This window comes from Lathyrus oleraceus, chromosome 6 (assembly GCF_024323335.1).
Source record: "Lathyrus oleraceus cultivar Zhongwan6 chromosome 6, CAAS_Psat_ZW6_1.0, whole genome shotgun sequence".
NCBI lineage: Eukaryota > Viridiplantae > Streptophyta > Magnoliopsida > Fabales > Fabaceae > Lathyrus > Lathyrus oleraceus.
The window spans coordinates 224,436,354-224,456,415 of record NC_066584.1 but is presented as its reverse complement, the minus strand read 5'-3'; the positions used below and the strand labels follow the sequence as shown (position 1 = coordinate 224,456,415).

Below are 20,062 nucleotides of genomic sequence, written 5' to 3'. Positions count from 1 at the left end.
AGGGAAACTCCCAGTGAAATTAGGATTTCGTTGGACCTTTTCTTCTTTGTTATCGAGAAAGGTGAAAAATGTAAAGATAAAAACAAAGAGAAGGAAAGAAATAGGATTTTTTTACTATCTTGCTCAATTTCTGAAATTTCTTCCTCAAAATACCCTGTTTTTAGAGGGTACTCGCTCATTGAAGGGACGAGTTCATGAAACTTTTTTTTTGGAAAGAAGGGACTCGGCCTAAAAAAAATTCCTCCCTTAAATGAATAGGTTCGGAATAAAATTTTAGAAATAGGGTAAGCATTAAAAAAAAATCAAGAAATAGACCATGGACTTGAGGTGTTTTTGGTCGTCATCGTCTTTGACCATCTCCTTCTTTCCTTTCACATTCAAGTGATTCATCCCTTAAATCTTGTTTCTTCCACTGCCATCATAGTTGTCTTTACTTCATCACATTTGTTGTAATTTGAAACCACTAGATGGAAAATTGCTGGGCATATCTATGCCGTATGATCAAGAAACAAAAACGAAAGGAGAAACCCCAAAAACTGGTGGTGCTAATAAGGCCAACGGAAAAAGGGATTAGGTCTAGATACGAGTTAGGGAGGGAACTAGCAAGAGTAGAATTTAGAACTATATACTTTTGCAAAGACAAAATTACGGGAGAGGAACTTGCGTGCAAGTCGATTTCCAAGAATAAGCTTAAAACAGCTACTCTTATTGAAGATGTGAGAAGAGAGGTTGCTATCTTGAGGCATTTACCTAAACACCCTAACATCGCTTCCTTGGAGGATATTCATGAAGACGACGATCACGTTCATCTTTTAATGGAATTCTGTGAAGGTGATGCGCTTTTCGATCGAATCGTTGCTAGAGGACATTACACAGAACGCGCCGCAGCTTCTGTCATCAAGACCATCGTGGAAGTTGTTCAGGTCATCATCGACATTCTTAGAAACTCTTAATTCTCTGTTTTTCTTTTCAATTTTTTAACTATAGTTACTAATTATGTTTCATATTTTTTTTCTTGTGTTTTAGATGTGCCACAAACATGGTGTGATGCATCGGGATCTTAAACCCGAGAACTTTTTATTTGCTGGCAAGAAGGAAACCTCACCTTTGAAGGCTATTGACTTTGGTTTGTCAACTTTCTTTGAACCAGGTAATGCTTTTTACTAGTTGTAGAATCAGTTGATGTTGTTGCCTGAAGCTTCATCTTCGTATTCATATACAGTTAACTGAAGTTTCTCATTCTCTTCTCTGCAGGTGAAAGATTTAATGAGATAGTTGGAAGTACATATTACATAGCCCCTGAAGTTTTAAAAAGAAATTATGGCCCTGAAGTTGATATCTGGAGTGCTGGAGTCATTCTTTACATCTTACTTTGTGGTGTCCCTCCCTTTTGGGCAGGTTCGTTTTTGTCTTTTCAATGTTGTATTTGGCCTTTGTGATTCAGAAATCTTAAATAGCCCAAAATATACATGTTGGTCACTGTGGGACTCGCATGATTTTTTTGCTACTATAACCTATTTGGAAGGGTCTTGTTGTCAGAAAATAATTTACCATGATCTTTCTTATGCGTTATAAATTTGATTTTTTAAATCTTCTATTTCTTAAAATGCAGAAACGGAGCAGGGAGTTGCTCAAGCAATTATACGGTCAGTTCTTGACTTCAAAAGGGAGCCATGGCCAAAGGTTTCTGATAATGCAAAAGACCTTGTTAAGAAGATGCTTGATCCTGATCCTAAGCGCCGGCTTACTGCACAGGAAGTGTTAGGTAATATGGAGTTTATATAATTGAATGCTTAGGTAGGTAATAAAACAGAATTGCATGGAATATTTTCTGCTTATCTGATGAACATTTTTGTCTACCAAAAAGTTGAAATATTGAAATGTGGGAATGTTAACAGTTCTTGTTAACTAAATGCAGATCATCCATGGTTGCAGAATGCAAGGACAGCTCCTGATGTTGCATTAGGAGAAACCGTTAGAGCAAGGCTGATTCAATTTTCAGTAATGAACAAACTTAAGGAAACAGCATTGATGGTAATGTTTCATTAATGCTTGAATATCTCGTGGAAAATGATTTCTAAAACATTTTCCATTTATGACCCTTCTATTTTGGTAATTTTTTTTATTTTGTTTTATTTGACTTTTATGTGAGCAGGTGATTGCAGATCATTTGTCTGTAGAAGAAGTTTCTGGAATTAAAGAGGGATTCCATGTGATGGACACAAAAAATAATGGAAAAATTAACATTGACGATCTTCGAGTAGGGTTGCAAAAGCTAGGCCACCAAATTCCTGATGCAGCTATCCAAATACTTATGGAAGCAGTGAGTGTATTCCCTTTAATTAAGTGTTTATAGCATAAGCACTTATCATAGAAATGCTTATGTGTAAGCTATTTTATAAAAAAAATAAGATAAGCTATTTTATAACAAAACTGTTTTTATATTAGCTATAAGCTATTCTCTAGAGCCTATGAAAATAAGCTGAAAACAATTTTTAGACATGTCATAAACTGTTTTCATAAGCTCTCTCGAAAATTATTTATGCCGATAGGTAAATTCATATAAGTCAATACAAATAGTCCCTTTAGGAGTGTATTGGTTCATATATATCAGCATAGGCATGTTTCATAGTAGTCATTGTTGAACTAATAATTTGTCACAAGCAGACAATCTTAATTCTCACAGTTCTTTTTCCTGTTTACATATCCTTTAAGATGTGTCTCTTCAACTTCTAATCTTTGGGAGCTGCTTTTACAGAGCGATGTAGACAAAGATGGTTACCTAGATTTTGGAGAGTTTGTCGCCATTTCTATTCATCTCAGAAATATATCCCATGATGAACACCTCCTTAGAGCATTCCAATTTTTTGATAAAAACGAATCTGGGTATATTGAACTTGAGGAGTTATGTAATGCATTAGCTGATGAGATTGACAAAAACAGTGAAGTAATTAATGCAATTATGCATGATGTGGACACAGACAAGGTTAGTACTATCTTTCACTTTTGGTCAGAGTTTTCAATGAATGTTTGTTTTTGCGTTATTTTATTTCGCATTTGGGAACATTCTGATTTATTTCTTCATAAAATTGCAGGATGGAAAAATAAGTTATATAGAATTTGCTGCAATGATGAAGGATGTAACATATTAGAGAAAAGCATCAAGGCAGTATTAGCCGGAGAGGTTTACCAGTCTAAGTCTGAAACTGATGAAGGAGGCATCAATAAAATTTAACATGACTTCAGAAAATGGCTAATTTTCTATGAAGTGATTCCGACACGGACACTTCGACGTCCATGATGTCAAAATATAGGACATCGACACTGTTATATATAATAGAGTATTTCAGTTTTATCTATCAATCTATGATTAAAAAAATTTGAAAATATTCTAATCAAAATTAATATATTTAATTCTTTATTAATAGCATTATTTAAATATAAGTTTAACAATTCTAAATTTGTGAGATTTGTCCAAAATATAAGCAAAGAAAAAAATAAATTTTTGTTTGAAACACTTGTCTGAATTATCTAACATATGTGTTATGAATGTCATTCGTGTTGAATTGTAATTCATTGTGTCGAAGTAGGTTGTTCGATAAAGCAAGGAAGTGTCCAACTATCTAGTGTGTTAAGTAGTGGTAACTATTTTGGACTTTTATAATTTTGGGTTTTTATAGTTTTGGGCTTTGGCTTGAGGTCCAAGTTAACCTAAATTTATAAATAGAGGGAGTAACTCTTATTTTCATATAGAGGTGAATAGAGTATTCATAAGATATTGTATTCACAGTATTTTGCAGTTGCAAAGTGAATAACAAGTTTTCCACAATTTGTGGGCAAAGAGAAATTCTGCATAATTTAATTCTTCTTCTCCTTCATCGTTTTATACACTTTCTTTCTCCATTGTTCTCCTCTTTTCATTGTTATTGTGTGGGTAATAACAATCTTGTTCATCAAGATTGATTGAAATTCTCCATAGGTTTTGGGGGATTTCCAACATCTGGTATCAGAGCTCCGATTTAACCGATTCGTGGGAAGAAAATCACCATGGCAACGAAGCATCCAAACGGGTATTTTTCAGCAAATCTTCCGATTCTCAAGAACAACAATTATGAGAATTGGTGCAAGCAGATAAAGATTGTATTCTGTTATTAAGATCTTTGGGATCTTGTGAAGGAAGGAGTAACAACTTTTGCAGAAGCCGCGACAGATCAAGAAAAGGTTGCACATAAAGAATTGAAGAAGAAAGATTATAAAGCTCTCTTTATAATCCATCAATGTGTTGATGCAGATAATTTTGAAAAGGTTAGTCATGCAGAGTCAGCGAAAGAAGCATGGAAAATTCTGGAGAAATCGTTTGGAGGCGCAGAGAAGGTGAAAGAGGTGAGGTTACAAACTCACAAAAGAATGAATGAATTGCTTCAGATGGGAGACAATGAAAGCATAACTGATTTCTTCACCAAGGTTACGAAACTGGTGAATCAAATCAAGGTATGTGGAGAAGTGTTGACATCACGATCTATTGTTGGAAAGATCTTAAGGTCGTTGGCTCCAAAGTTCGACCACGTGGTAGTAGCCATAAAAGAATCGAAAGATTTGTCAAAATTGACAAAGGAAGAGCTTCAAGGGACGCTTGAATCTCATGAACAAAGAATGGCTGAAAGAGCTGCAAGAAAGTCGAAGAGTGATATGGCTTTGCAGGCTCAATCAACAAAAGAAAGAAAAGGCAAAGGAAGCTGGAATGACAACAAAGGCAAAGGAGGTTACAACAATTCGACTGGTCGAAATAAGCAAGAAGGAAACTCGTCGAATCAGAGAAAACCCTGGAACCAAGGAAACCAAAGAGGTGGTGTTGCAGGTAGAGGAAGAGGTGGTGGTCAAAAGCCAGACAAGAGTCACATTCAGTATTACAATTGTCAGAATTATGGTCACTATTCTAGTGATTGTCCAGAAAAGCATAAGAATCAAGAAACTTATGCAAAGCTGGAGAAACATGAAGAAGAAGAGACGTTGTTGATGGTCAGAACAAGAGAAGAGGAGAGATTCAAGGACCAGTGGTACTTGGACTCAGGATGCTCATCACAGATGTCTGGATGAAAAGATTGGTTTGTCAACATAAAGCCCTCAATGAAGAACATGGTGAAATTTGCAAATGACAACACTCTAGCAGCTGAAGGTGTTGGTGATATTCTGATTATGGGAAAGATGGCTAGAGGTCATTAATTTCAAATGTGTTATACATACCAGGCATGAAGAGTAATTTTCTCAGCATAGGGCAGTTGGTCGAAAAGAACTACAAGGTGTCGATTGAAGACAAGATGATGAGAGTTCTCGACTCAAATGGAAGGTTGATCTTGAAGGCTCCAATGTCTCAGAATAGAACCTTCAGGATTGAACTAAATGTGATGGAGCATAAGTGCCTTACAACAGCAGCCAACAGAGATGAGTGGATATGGCATTACAGACTTGGACATCTTAATTTCAAAGACATCAGAGATTTGAAGAGAAGAAATATGGTTTCAGGACTACCAGAAATCGAAATTCTAAACAAAGTGTGTGAAGAATGTGTGCAGGCAAAGCAACATAAGAACAACTTCAGTAAGGATGCAGGAAGCAGGTCGAAAGCAATTCTTGAAGTCACATACTCTGATGTATGTGGTCCTCTCTAGGTGGATTCGATTGGAGGTAACAAATACTTTGTTACATTCATAGATGATTTCAGTCAAAAATTATGGTCTTGCCTGATCCAGAAGAAAAGTGAAGTGATCGAGGTATTTGCCAAGTTTAAATCTATGGTCGAAAGACATAGAGGTCGAAAGATAAAGATATTGAGAACTAATGGTGGTGGAGAATATGTGTCGAAAGACTTCGATGCATTATGTGTGAAAGAAGGGATTGTGCATGAGGTGGTGCCACCCTACACTCCACAGCAGAATGGACTCGCAAAAAGGAAGAATAGAACCATTATGAACATGGTTAGAAGTATGCTGAAAGGCAAGCATCTACCCAAAGAATTATGGGGAGAAGTTATGTCGACTACGACATATATTCTGAACAGATGCCCGACGAAGAAGCTAGAAGGAATCACGCCAGAAGAATGTTGGTCTGGTGTCAAGCCTAGCTTGAGTCATCTGAGGGTGTTTGGATCTATAACATATAGACATGTGCCAGATCAGTTGAGAAGAAAACTTGATGACAAGTCCAGTTAGATGATCCTGATAGGATATCATTCGACTAGAGGATATAAGTTGTTCGACCCAGTGAATAAGCAAGTAGTGATCAGCAGGGACGTGATCATAGAGGAGCTTAAGGAGTGGGATTGGACTGAGAATGTCAAGAAAGATTCAGTGAGAATCTTTTGTGATGAACCAGCTAGTGAAGTCGAAAGAGAAGTTCGACAGGAAGAAGTCAGAGGTGAAGCAAGTACAAGCAGACCTCAAAGAACGAGACACATGCCTGCAAGGTTGCAAGAATGTGATTACATCAAATGATGTGGTCGATGAAGAAGGTGAGCTGGTACGTTATGCTTTCTACGCAGATGTCAAACCTGTCAATGCAGTTGAGGCATTGAAAGATTCGAAGTGGATGAAAGCAATGGATGAAGAGCTGAAGTCAATCGAAGTCAACAACACTTGTCACTTGTTGAATTGCCCCAAAATAAGAAGGCAATCGATGTGAAGTGGGTATACAAGGTGAAGTTGAATCCCAAAGGAGAAGTGACTCGACACAAGGCGAGACTTGTGGCGAAAGGATTTCTTCAGAAAGAAGGAATCAACTTCGATGAAGTTTTTGCACTTGTTGCTAGAATCAAAACAATTAGGTTGGTTATTGGTCTAGCAAACATGAACAACTAGCAGATGTGTCAGATGGATGTGAAATGTGCATTCCTTAATGGTCCCTTAGAAGAAGAAGTTTATGTTGCACAACCAGTTGGGTTTGTGAAACATGGTGAAGAAAGAAAGGTGTACATGCTGCATAAAGCCCTGGACGGACTTAAATAAGCTCCAAGAGCTTGGAACAAGAAGATATATGGCTTTCTAAGGGAGAAGGAATTCGTGAAGTGCAAATCTGAACATGGAGTATATGTAAGAAGAAGCAAGAGTGAATTGCTTATACTATGCCTCTATGTCGATGACTTGTTGATAACAGGTACCTGGAAGAAGGAGATCGAAGACTTCAAAGGTGATCTCAACAAGGAATTCGAAATGTCAGATCTGGGTGACATTTCATATTTCCTTGGCATCGAATTCTACAAGAGTGGTAGAGGTTTGATGATGCACCAAAGAAGGTATGCATGCGAAATTCTCAAGAGATTTGAGATGCAAGATTGCAACCCAACTTCGACTCCATCTGAGCCCAAATTACAACTGTCGAAGGATTCAGATGAAAATGGTGTCGACCCAACCCAATATAGAAGACTTATTGGGTCACTTCGATACCTTTGTCACACAAGGCCTGACTTAGCATACAATGTAGGTATGGTGAGTATGTTCATGCGGAAGCCAAAGGTATCACATCTAGCAGCGACGAAGAGGATACTAAGGTATCTGAAAGGAACTCTCGACTATGGCATTTTGTTTCCTGCAGCTGATGAAGGAAAAGAATGCAAATTAGTGGGATACACCGACTCAAGTTGGTGTAGTGATGCTGAGGATCGAAAATCCACAACTGGTTATGTGTTTATGCTAGGTGGTGCACCAGTTGCTTGGAGTTCGAGAAAAGAGCCAGTAGTGGCATTATCGTCATGCAAAGCAGAATATATAGCTGCTTCTCTTTGTGCATGCCAAGCAACATGGATGGTGAATTTGGTCGAAGAGATAACAGCAAAGAATCATGGAGCAATTACCATGAAGATCGACAACATGTCAGCTATCAATCTGGCGAAGAATCCGATAGCACATGGTCAAAGCAAGCACATCGAGATGATGTTCCCTTATCTTCGAGAGCAGGTAGCAGATGGGAAGATGATTGTGGAACATTGCAGAACTGAGAATCAGATTGCAGACATCATGACAAAGGGGGTACAGGTCGAAGTGTTCAGAAAGCTAAGAGCTATGATGAGTGTAGATAGCTTAGACACAATGAATTAGGTGGTGTGTTGAATTGTAATTCCTTGTGTAGAAGCAGGTTGCTCGACAGAGCAAGGAAGTGTCTAACCACCTAGTGTGTTAAGTAGTGTTAGCTATTTTGGGTTTTTATAATTTTGAGTTTTTATAGTTTTGTGTTTTGCCTTGAGGTCCAAGTTAACCTAAATCTATAAATAGAGGGAGTAACCCTTATTTTCATAGAGGTGAATAGACTATTCACAACATATTGTATTCACAGTATTTTGCAGTTGTAAAGTGAATAACAAGTTTTCCACAGTTTGTGGGCAGAGAGAAACTCTGCAGAATTTAATTCTTCTTCTCCTTCATCGTTCTATACACTTTCTTTCTCCATTGTTCTTCTCTTTTCGTTGTTATTGTGTGGGTACTAAAAATCTTGTTCATCAAGATTGATTGAAATTCTCCATAGGTTTTGGGGGATTTCCAACAATTCGGGTGTCAACCGTTGATTCGAAGAGTGTCGAAATATAAAGAAAAAAATTATTTTTTAGTGGACACTTATCTGATTTTTCCGATATTTTTTTAAACTTTTCCAACATGTATCTTACGCGTGTCATACAAGTGTCGGACATCGACACGTGTCGGATACCGTGACACGTCTACTTCTAGAGGAATCCATACATAGCTAATTTTCTTAATTTATCCATGAGCTCTTTTTCCAGACCTTCATCCTTGAGTTCTCTTACATGGATTTTAAGTGAGCTAATTAATTCACCGAGCTCTTTTTTCCGGACCTTTATCCTTGAGTTTAAATGGGTTTTGATTTTAATCAAAATTATTTACTTTAATTTTAATTTTATTTTCTTTAAATTAATATTAATTTTTAAATTTAAAAACATAAACAAATTTTTTATGAGGTTTTAAAATATATTTTATTTTAAAATTTTAAAAACATACAAAAAATAATTAAAAAAATAAAAAATAAAATAACAAATATTCAAAAAAAAAAGAAAAAAATATATATAAAAAAGTCGAAAATAATAAAATTATATTCTAAAAATGAAAAAAAAAACTTAAAAAATAAATTATTCCAAAAAATAAAAATAACTGGAAAAAAATGTATTTTAAAAAAATGGAAATCGAAAATAAAAAAATTTTAAAAATAAAAAATTATTTTTTTTAATTTCTTTTTCTGAAAATAAAAGTTTTTTAATTTTGAAAATTTGAAAAAATAACCTTTTTGAAAATTAAAAAAATTATTTAAAAAAAATCTACTAAATTTTTTTACTAAAAAAAATACAAAATATTTTTTTATTTAGAAGAAAATAATAACTTTATTTGAAAAAAAATATCAAATATAATTTTTTCGAAACAAAAATTGCGAATATAATATTTTTCGTGAAAAGAAAAAAAAATGAATTTTATTTTTAAAATAATTTTTTATTAAATATAAAATAATTTAAAATATAAAATTAATTTATAATGTGATAAACATGAAAATAGAAAAATATAAAAACTTAAGGGCATAATAAAATTTGGATATCCAATAACAAAACCAAATTTTTATAATGGGTAACGGTTTATATTTGGATAACAAAATGGATACCCAAATTCTTATTTTAGCATTTGGTTTGGTTTTTTAAAAGTGAAATAATTTGGATACCAATTTGGTTATGAATAACCGGTTTTGTTGCACACCCATACTTACAACCCCTTCACTCAAATCTAACTTGATGAAATGCATGAAAAGGATAAATGTTTTTTTTTAGGAATTCACAACTTTATAACATCTCATTTGGGTTTGAATTCTGTTTTAAGTTTTACAAATTTCAAAAACAAAATTAGTTATATTTTGAATTTTAAAAATTAAAAAACAATTTTAATTTTGAGTCTTGAAAATGTCAAAAGTCAAGTATAAATACTTTTCATAAACATATTTTAATCTAATCAGTTTGTTCCATTAAGTTTGTAAAATAACTAAAATATTATAAATATATAAAGTATTTTAGTTAGCAGCAATTTAAATAATATTGTTGGCAAATATTTATCATAATGGTGATCAATGGCGGTCAAAGTGGTGATTTTCAATTGTCAGGATAGTAGTGGGTGGTAGTTATAGAAGTGTTAGATTGATAATAGATGGTTCACTCATGATTAGATTGGTGATCAAGTATGGATTGAGGGATGGTCGGCGGTGATCAGAGTAGTAGCCAATGGTGGTTCGAGTGGTAGTCAGTGGTGGAAAATTAGTGACAAGACGTGGGTGGAATGTTGATCGAAGATGAATAGCGTGGTGGTTAGCAACAATTTGAGTGGTGGTTGGCAATAGTGGTCATATTTGATGGTTGATAGTGGTTGAAGTCGGTGGTTGTCGGCTTGGGGATCATGTGTGGATGTAATGGGGATTGATGATGTCCAGAGTGATGGTCGTTGGCGTTTGTGAGTGGCCACAATGGTGGTCATAGTGGTAGTCGGGTGGTTGAAGGTGGTCAGAGGGGCCATGTTGGTGATCAAACATGGATGAAGTGGTGATCAGTGTTGGCCATATTGATGATTGACGATGGTAAAAGTGGTGAGTTGAGGTAGTCAGAGTAGTGATCATAATGGTATTTGATGGTGATAAAATTGGAGACCATAGGTGGATAAAGTGGTGACCAATGGTGGTCAATGGTGATTAACTATGGTTGGAGTCGTGACTAATGGTTGTCAGAATAGTGGTTGTGTGATTCTATATTTGAACATGTTTTAATGATTAATTCAACATTATCAGATTTTCCAAATATCATGAAAGAATGGACCCGAGTCAAAAAATGCGACATAAAATTTCTAATGATTAACTCAAATAAAGATAAAATATTCTAAACATCATCAAAATAATGAACCTAGATCATAAAAACTGTTTAGATCCGGAGGTTAAATGGTTTTATAGAGTCATATTGTCATTAGTAGTGTCTCTCTTAAAAACTAAAAATATTTATTCACATACTCACAAAAATGATTTTCCAAACTTCATTCTATCACAAAAACTCTTTATAAAACTCCTTTGGTAAACTTAAGTCAAGGTGGTTAGAACAACTTAAGCTTTTAAATCCTTATGGAAAAATGGATCTCCTTGATGAACATGGCATGAGTTTAAAGTGAATGGCCAAAGAGTGAAATAATATCTTGGTGATCATTAATCTAGAATGAAGATTACCATGGATACTGAGAAATCTTGATATTTTTGTGATAATTCAAACTCAAATTCAGGTGCTATAATCTTGATATTTTTGTGATAATTTAAACTCAAATTCAGGCGCTATAAGGAGGCAACTCAGAAATTTAAAGTTTGTTTTAGTTTGTTATGTGTAAACAGATCGAATGTTGAAGGTTCTAATATGATGAGCAATGTCGTGACACCTTGCTTGATTGCGTGGAACAACTCATCACATATATAGTTTCATGCTTTTAAAAAGTTGAGTTAAATTGGTAATAAAAATTGCATGAGAAGATTGTATGGGGTAAATACTCTTTCTAAAAATGAATAAAGGAAATGAATGGTAAAAGATCAACATTGTACCATACCATCACACGATGACAAGAAAAGGGGTGTGCTAAATGGTAACAAGGTGCAACACAGGATGTACTTGTTTGTTATAAAATAATTACAAGTCCCTATCATATCATTACTAACCACTGCACTAGTCACCTTGAAAATCCTCTGATTCATACGAAAAACCAAATCACAACTTTCCATTTCTTCTATTATTTGAAAATTAAAAATATTTGAACGACTTGATACATGTAGGAGAGAGAGGTAGAATGAATGTTTAATTACTCTTTTAAATAGTTATGTTATAATATTCTAATTGTTTGATGATAGATGTATTTTTTTTGCAGTACCGTGATATGTCAAAATGTATCAGCCACGGTAGGAAGGTTACAAAGTTGGCGCAACCTGATGAGCCATAATTTTAGGATGTCATGCAACTATCTGGATTGTAGAACTTATGAAGGACTATATATAGTTATATTAAACATGAGTAATTATAGTTGGACAATTGAGGAATTCCCCGAGGCAAGGGTGTGAGGTGTACCTACCATCCTTTTGTAGTCGCCCCACTATTAGTTAGAGCATCCTCCTTCTGGTTTGTTCTTCCCTTGACCGAATATATCTCCCAACTTCCCATTTCTACGTCCCTAACATGTGTTTGTGGGTGTAACATGCAATAAATCAATAAAAATCATCCAAGAAGTCGTGGAGTCTAACCTTCTCTCTTGGATTTCCGGATATTAACCATACACTCCCTCAAAAATCGTGGGGGGAAGGGAAGACTTAGTTTGGTTGATCCAAGGCTCCCGTAAGGTTGTAATTACACCAGGACTTTGATATTGGATGAGGGATAAGATAAGAGAAACCACCATACAGAGATTCTCACTTTGTCGTGTGTGAGATAGCTATAACCCTCAACAAACCCTAAGCCTCTGACAATAATAACCCATTTGAGGATTTTACGCTTATTGTACTTTTATCCAGTATAATTGGTGCCTACCATAGGGCCTCAATAAACCTGACACAGGCTACTCTCACTATACCCAACCAGAGTACTCTCTTTACACTCACCCCATACCATGGTGAATAGGGACGGCTACTCTGACCATTGAAGAATATGATGGAGAGGGGAGCGCTATAAAGAAGATGTGTGTCACTATGAACGGTCTTCAACGTCAAAACCAAACTTTAGAAGGCAACGTTCACCAATGTTCACCATATCCATCAACTCCAGCAATGAGTTTATATGATGGATGAATTGGAAGCCCTGGATCCCTAGCCTCTATATAATGAGATATATGAGGAGATATTCCTCGAGAATTTCAAACTTCCACCGCTGGATAAGTTGGATGGGTGCAACAAACCGTACGATCACATGGCCTTCATCAATAGTTAAATGGCCATCATTGGAGAAACTGACTCTCTAAAGTGCAAGGTCTTGTATGACACCTTCAGGGACACAACCTTGAGATGATATATGGGCCTCCCCAAACTCTCTGTCACCAGTTATCATGACTTGGTGAAAAAATTAGTCCATCAATTCGTTGCAAGTAGGCACCAGAACTAATCACCACCAGCCTTTTCAACACACACCAAGGCCCATCGAAGCCATTAAAGGAGTATCTCACTTGCTTCAATGAGGCGACCACTAAGGTCACTCACTTTAATTAGGAAATGTTCGTATGTGTGTTCCATAATGATCTCAGGGTAGAACACTTAAATGAATCCCTCGCCCGGAGACCAACGAAGATGTTGCATGAGGTAGTGGCGTGAGCAAAATATTCCATTAAGGGCCAGGAAAGTAATGATGAGAAGAAGGCCCGCAACGCAAAAGAGCGCACCTTAGGTACTGACGGCTTGAGAAGGAACCAGTCTGCATCACCTATTAGAGGCAAAATCTCCTTTAAGATAAGTGGAAAGCTTGTGGTAAGATGTATGCCGTTGAAAACTCGCCAAGATAAAATATGGCGTGAGGTCCTTCACATGCACAACATTCCTCAATCGATAACACCGAAGATAGACATCATGGGACCATCCTAATAGTTGGTGCAAGTTCCACAAAGTAAAGGATCAAGAAGGAGACCGAACGACTTATCCAAGAGGGATATTTGAAGAAATATATCAGAAGGGTCGGGGTCCCAAGGGCATGAAGGTCGTGAAAGTCCCTAGACTAGACGAGGAAGGGAGCCAAATGTAAAGGAGGGTGATAGAGACATTTATCACACGCTTAACACCATCGCAGAAGGTTTAGCCCGTGGAAGAGAAACTAGCTCCGCCCATAAAAGATATGCATGCCAGGTCCTTACTTTTTTTTATCCTCTAGTTGGTCACCAGACAGGCAGCACCTCAGGTTCGAAGGGGGAAGATAACCTTTTCCGAGGAAGATAAAGTGACCATTCACCCTTACAACGATGACCCCATGGCGATTTATGTTTGATGAGGCGAATGGGAAATCAAGAGAGTTTTGATCGATTAGGGGAGCTCCACAGACATCCTCTATTGGGACACATTTGAGAGACTTTTCCTAGAATTTGATGATCTTAAACCTTTCTAGAGATCTTTGGTAGGATTCACGGGAAAACCAATGCAGATAAAGGGGTACATAATTGTAGCGGTAAAATTTTGAGATTAAGCTATTGATTAACTTAACTTGCAAAGAAAGAATCGGCACCGCACTTTTATTATTTCTAAAGGAAAGGGAAAAATAACAAACAAAACCTAAAGAAGTTTTAAAATAAAACTAATAAAAAGAGATAAGGGTTCGGAGGTTAGTTATAAAAAGGGAATGTGTTAGCATCCTAAACATCTATAGTACTCTATAGGAACCTCTTTGAAAATCTGTGCATTTTGGCTTAAAATGATGTTGTTTGCAAAATATTGGAGAGTTGAGAAAAGAAATGTTTTTTTTATCATTTTTATGTTTGCTAAGACTTTCTTAAGAGATATGGAGGATAAAAACCTCGTAGTTCATGGTGAAAGTAACAAAGATGTTTGTTTTGATTCATTTTTAATGAAAATACATTTTGTCATTTTAAGGAGAACACTCAACTAGTCATCGACAAGTATGCCACTAGCTCTCTTGGATGAAAAAGAATTATGATCAGTACTATGGGGATAGGAGAATTACATCTCAAATATGGAAATGACTCATGTCTGAACTTTGAGAAAAGTTTTAAAAGAAAAAGTGCACAAAGGGCACAAAATGATTTGAATGGGTTATGTATTTTTTAGTCTTTTGAAATTGGTTTTGAATATGCTTAATGACATAAGTAAAGCAAGAATTCCCTCCTTTGGATTAAGCCTCAAGCAAGCCAAATAAGAAAAGAATAAATCAAATATAAGATGAAACCAGGATAACCAAGCCAAGTCTTCAAAAGAAGTCCAAAGTCAAAGGTACCAAATGAACTCCAAGATCTCAAATCACAAGCTTCCAAAGCGAAGGTCAGGGTCCTAGTTCTAAGTCCATAACTCCACAAGAATGCTAAGGATAATAACCACAAGTCTATGAATCAAGAGAACCATTTTTTAGGGGTTTCTTCTTTATTAATGTCTTTAAAAGAAAAAGAGAAGTCCAAATGGACAAAGAAACAAATACCATAAACATAAACAATATGATATGAGATGCTAAAATAAAAGCATAAAGTAAGTGGAAAAATAAATAAGGGACATAAAATAAACAACATTAGAATAAAGTTAATACAATAAAATGTTTGTAAATTGTGTTAGTAATCAAAAATGAAAAGGCCAATTTGTCATTTTTTTGAGAACACTCAAATATTCACCCACAAGTGTGAAAATATGGACCTTTGCATCACCATGAAAAGAGCTCCAACTTGGATAAAATCAACAAGTATGCCACTAGCTCTCATAAGTGAAAAGGAGGCATAATTTTCACACAATACCATGAGGAGTAAGAGACTTACAATCTCACTTACGAAAATGACTTACTTTCAGGGACAAATTTAGTGTTATGCTAAGCAATCGTAATTGGACTTATGTAGAAGTCACAACTATCTGAGGCTGATCAATAATAATATTTGTGTTAATACATGCTACATAAATGATATATGAATCATTCTCCTAAATCTATGCCACAAAAAAAAAGAGAATGATCAAGCACAAAGGCTATGAGAGTGGTCCATTACATCAATCCATACTTCATAGCACTTAGAACAAACTTATACATCAATCCAAAGTACCCTAAATGATCCATGACCAATTAAGAGGCATATTTGAAATGATAAAAGTTCATCAAGCACCAATCCACACATCATGAACAAGATGGACACAAACCATCAAATTGATCAAGATGAACAAAAAGAGACGAAGAAGAAGAGGAAAAGAGAGATCACACCCAAATTGGATCAAAAGTTTGATCAAGTCATCATAAAAATCAATCATCCATTTTGGTGGATTATGATTTTCACCCCATCAACACCCAAGATCCATAGAGTTTGATGATACCTATGTTCAAAACAACCATGATCCAAGGCTAACAAAAGTCAACAAAGGTCAAATAAATACAAAGTTTTAAGAAAAGAAAAGAAAATGCATCAAAAACATTTTTAAAATGAATTTTAAAAGGGAAATAAAAGAGAAAATCTATAAAGTCCTTCAAAACACCAAATAAATGACCAAGAAAATTATGGAAGGATGGAAATAAAATAAGAAGCATAAAATAAATTTTCAGAATTTAGAAATGCTTAAAAGTATTTTCAAACCAATTAAAACAAAGGAGAAAAGATAAAATTCAAGAAAAATAGAAAATCAAGAAAGTAAAATGTTGAAAAATGAAAATCAGATGAAGAAAAATAAAAGAGAATTTTAGAAATTATTTTGGTATTTTTTGGATGCAAAATGAATTTTCTATGAGTTTTAAAATAAAATTCAATTAAAAATGAAAAAAGAAAAAGAAATAAAATCAGAAAAAACACGGAGTGTTGGATCTGGCCTCATTAATTGACGTGGCAAATCCAACAATCACAAGACTAGGGCTCACGATGGAAAATAGCAGAAGTAAAACACTGGATCTAATTCAAATTGGATCAATCAAAACATTTCAAATGTTCAACGTGTCTCCAAACTCAGACGACCTAAGATACTCCGGTCATCTTCTCCGATGGTCTCTCACCGGAGTTTCATCGTTTGATGAATTTAGAAGACGAGACCACCACCAATGTGATAGCGTCCTCATCACGAATTCAACCTCATGCTCCAAATTCATTTATATAAACTGAGCATGCAGAATTTCAAATAATTTTTAGAAGAAAGAAAGCCACGAAAAATAAATTTAAATGATAAACACGATCAATCAACACCAGATAAGGTAGGGGAAAACATCAGAGAGTGAATGACTATATTTTGGTAACTTATTTGAGTTTAAATGATGCTCAGAACTACCTTATCCAAATGGTGATCAGAAGTTGATGAAGCTCGATCTGGTTAGAGTGATTCAGGAGGTCTTGGAGCTTGGGAATTGTTGCAAAAGCTTCAGAGAAGATTGAAGGTGCTAATGGAATCAAGAAATTGGATTGAAATAAGCTGCAATTCAAAAAACAATAGTTGAATTTTCTGGAAAAATTTCAGAGTGAAACATGGATTTCTTGGCACTCAAAAGCTTGCAAATGACTGCAATAACTTCCTTTATTTATAGGGAATGTGTTTGGATCCAAATATGTGTGGAATCAAGCATAATTCGTGCAAAACGAATTTGATCAGAATGTGTGAAAAGTGTGACTTGCAATCCATCAAAACTCAACCAAATCATGCGTTCCAAGGGTCAATTACCTTATGGAGACTTGGTTAAAAACATGTTTAGGTTCGAAACGCGTGGTAATTTGGCTTGTAATTAAGAATTAGTAAAGTTCAAATTCGAACCATGGTGATTTCTTCAGTTTCAAGTTGTAGCGGTAAATTCATGATCATCAAGCTATGGATAATCTAGACATCAAATAACAAGAGTCGGCGCCGCGCTTTTATTGTTTCCAAGGGAAAAGGGAAAAAGTACGAACAAAACCCAAAAGTAAGAAGTTTTCAAATCAAAACTAATAAAATGTCAGAGATTATAGGTAAGGGGGTTGGTTACACAGAGGGAAGGTGTTAGCACCCAAAGTGTCATAGGTACTCCTAGGGAGCCCTTTTTGTGTGCATATGTATTTTGTATAAAATGATGTTTACAAACAAATAGAATGGGGGGATGAGAAAAGAATTCATTAACTATATTTTTATGTTTGACAAGACCTTCGGACTTGTGCCTACGTACCAACATAAAAATGAGGGATCAAAACCTCGTAGTTCGTGATACAAATTTCACAGTGGATACATTGCTTTTAATAAAATTAAGTTTGAAAGGCACAAAGACCTGAAAATGGTTTGAATGAGTTAGTTCTTTATTTGGCTTTTGAAAGTTTAGGTTAAGTATAGTTAAGTCTATTTACAAGTTTGATTTAATAAAAGAAGTTTGAAGATGCAATGGCATAAGGCCAAAGTTTCTATTTTGCAAAGTGGTCAAAATTTAGAAAATAATAAGTTCAAACAAAGAAGTTTTCTTGAAAGGAGGAAGAGATTTTGAAATTAAAGAAATGGGGAGGAAATGAAGAGACTAATCCTATGCACAAAATTAAAAGTTAAGGGTTAAAAAGATATGACCAATGGGTAGCAATCCAATAGGCAAGAATGCCATATAGAAACTCCAAGTTCCCTTGGACATTTAGAATTAAGCAACACACAAATGCACAATTATATCAATCTTGAAGAGCAAAGGCATCAAATAAAGATTGCCACATCCAAGCTTTAGCCACTCCATGATCTTCTTCAAATTAGCCCATGAAACAGATGAATTCCACAAGTCACAGGTTCAAAATAACAGCTTTACAATGATCATGTTGTAGACGAAATCAAAGGGATCTTGAATGATGTATAAGATGGAGTTTCAAATTGCAAGCACTTGGTTTCACAGAAAGTTGGCATTGGCCAAGTCCTTTAGCATAGGAATGTTGCCTAGATTCTAAGTCCATTTGTCCAAGATCAAGCCAACAGTCCACACAAAGTTTCTTTTTAGGGTTTTTGTTGTTATTATGTACATTAATGGTCAAAGACCACACAAATAAGCAAAGTATACACAAACAAGATATATCACACAATATGGTCCAAGTGGACAAAGTGAAAATTGCATTAACATAAACAATTAGAATGGTATGAATAATGGCAAATGAATAAGGACTAACATTAAATGACATTAAAGTAAATGACTTGAAATTAAAAGTTAGTTGTTAATGAGTTAGAAGTTAGTATTCTTTTTCTTTTGATTTTCATTTTTAAGTCATTATTTGGAGAACACTCAACCCACTTATCACAAGCATGGATCCTTGAGCCAAGACATCTGCCAAAGGAAGGAAAAAGGCCAAGTTTCCACACAATACCATTAAAGAGGGGAGACTTACAATCTCACTAACTAGAATGTTATGCCTTTTTATGTCACAAATTTAGTGTTATGTTAAGCAATCATACTTGGACTTATGTAGAAGTCACAACTATTTGAGGTCGGGCAATAGAATTTTGGTGTTAATGCATGTTTGAGACATAGTATAATGGACTATGCTCATGAAACATACCACACACAAAAAGAATATGCAAAAGAGGTGGCCTAATCTCATCCATACTTATGTTGATTTTTCAATCAACTAGCCTTAGGACTTTGAGATATCATAGGCCAAATGAGATGGATGCATAAGGAAGGGGAATAAGATGAAGAGGGAGGGGAATGGATCATAACTCAAATTGGTTAAAGGAGGACTTTTACCTAGTTAATATCATTCATTCATTTTGGAAGATGGAATGTACATTCCATCAATCCCCTAAATCCAGTGATATTAACTTGACAAAGTCAAATCAACCTTGACCAAGGCCCAACAACAAGATTCGAACTCAAACAAATCAATCACAATAGGTCAACAAAATTATTTGGCATTTATTCAATTTTAAAAAACTAAAATAATGCATTTAAATTAAATATGGTTTGTCAAATTCCTAAAACCTTATTAAAACACCAAAGAAATGGCCATGAGATTTATCATAGGTCAAACAAGGTCAAAGGACCTTGGAGAAAAATTTCAGAATTTTTAAAGACTAAAAAATATTTTTAAACAATTAAAAATAAACACAATATCAATTAAATCATGACAAATATTAATAATGATCTAAAAAATAATTTTAATTCAGAGTATGAAAGAGGAAATTATTTGGAATTTTTTGGTGAAACTCTCATATTTTTTGGATCAATATTAAAATTAATATGAATTAATGAAAATAAAAGGAATAAAAGAAAAATCAGAAAATGTGATAAACCGTGAGCCACTTGATCTCCCTCATTAATTGAGGTGGCAGATCAAGTGGCCTAAAACGCGTGTTTCACCAAACACACGAGTCAGCACGCTGCAGGGATGGTAATCACAATGGATGCATGAGATTAAAACATTTCAACGGA

At 35.0% G+C, this 20,062-nt stretch overlaps 1 protein-coding gene across 1 annotated transcript; it reads left to right on the top strand.

Annotated features, from left to right (window-relative positions):
* The first annotated feature begins 279 nt into the window (after nucleotides 1-279).
* Nucleotides 280-3,421, top strand: LOC127093548 (calcium-dependent protein kinase 32). Its single transcript, XM_051032494.1, has 8 exons — nucleotides 280-923; nucleotides 1,027-1,150; nucleotides 1,255-1,398; nucleotides 1,613-1,765; nucleotides 1,919-2,034; nucleotides 2,156-2,323; nucleotides 2,759-2,986; nucleotides 3,096-3,421. The coding sequence occupies exons 1-8, from the start codon at nucleotides 468-470 to the stop codon at nucleotides 3,150-3,152; spliced, it is 1,446 nt and encodes a 481-aa protein (XP_050888451.1). The 5' UTR covers nucleotides 280-467; the 3' UTR covers nucleotides 3,153-3,421.
* The last annotated feature ends 16,641 nt before the right edge of the window (nucleotides 3,422-20,062 follow it).

Bases quoted from the DNA above. Each gene is read 5' to 3' on its own strand.
- LOC127093548 (XM_051032494.1), top strand. From the start codon at position 468: ATGGAAAATTGCTGGGCATATCTATGCCGTATGATCAAGAAACAAAAA. The intron at 2,035-2,155 runs GTAATGTTTCAT...TTATGTGAGCAG, and splicing joins TTAAGGAAACAGCATTGATG to GTGATTGCAGATCATTTGTC. The intron at 2,987-3,095 runs GTTAGTACTATC...ATAAAATTGCAG, and splicing joins ATGATGTGGACACAGACAAG to GATGGAAAAATAAGTTATAT.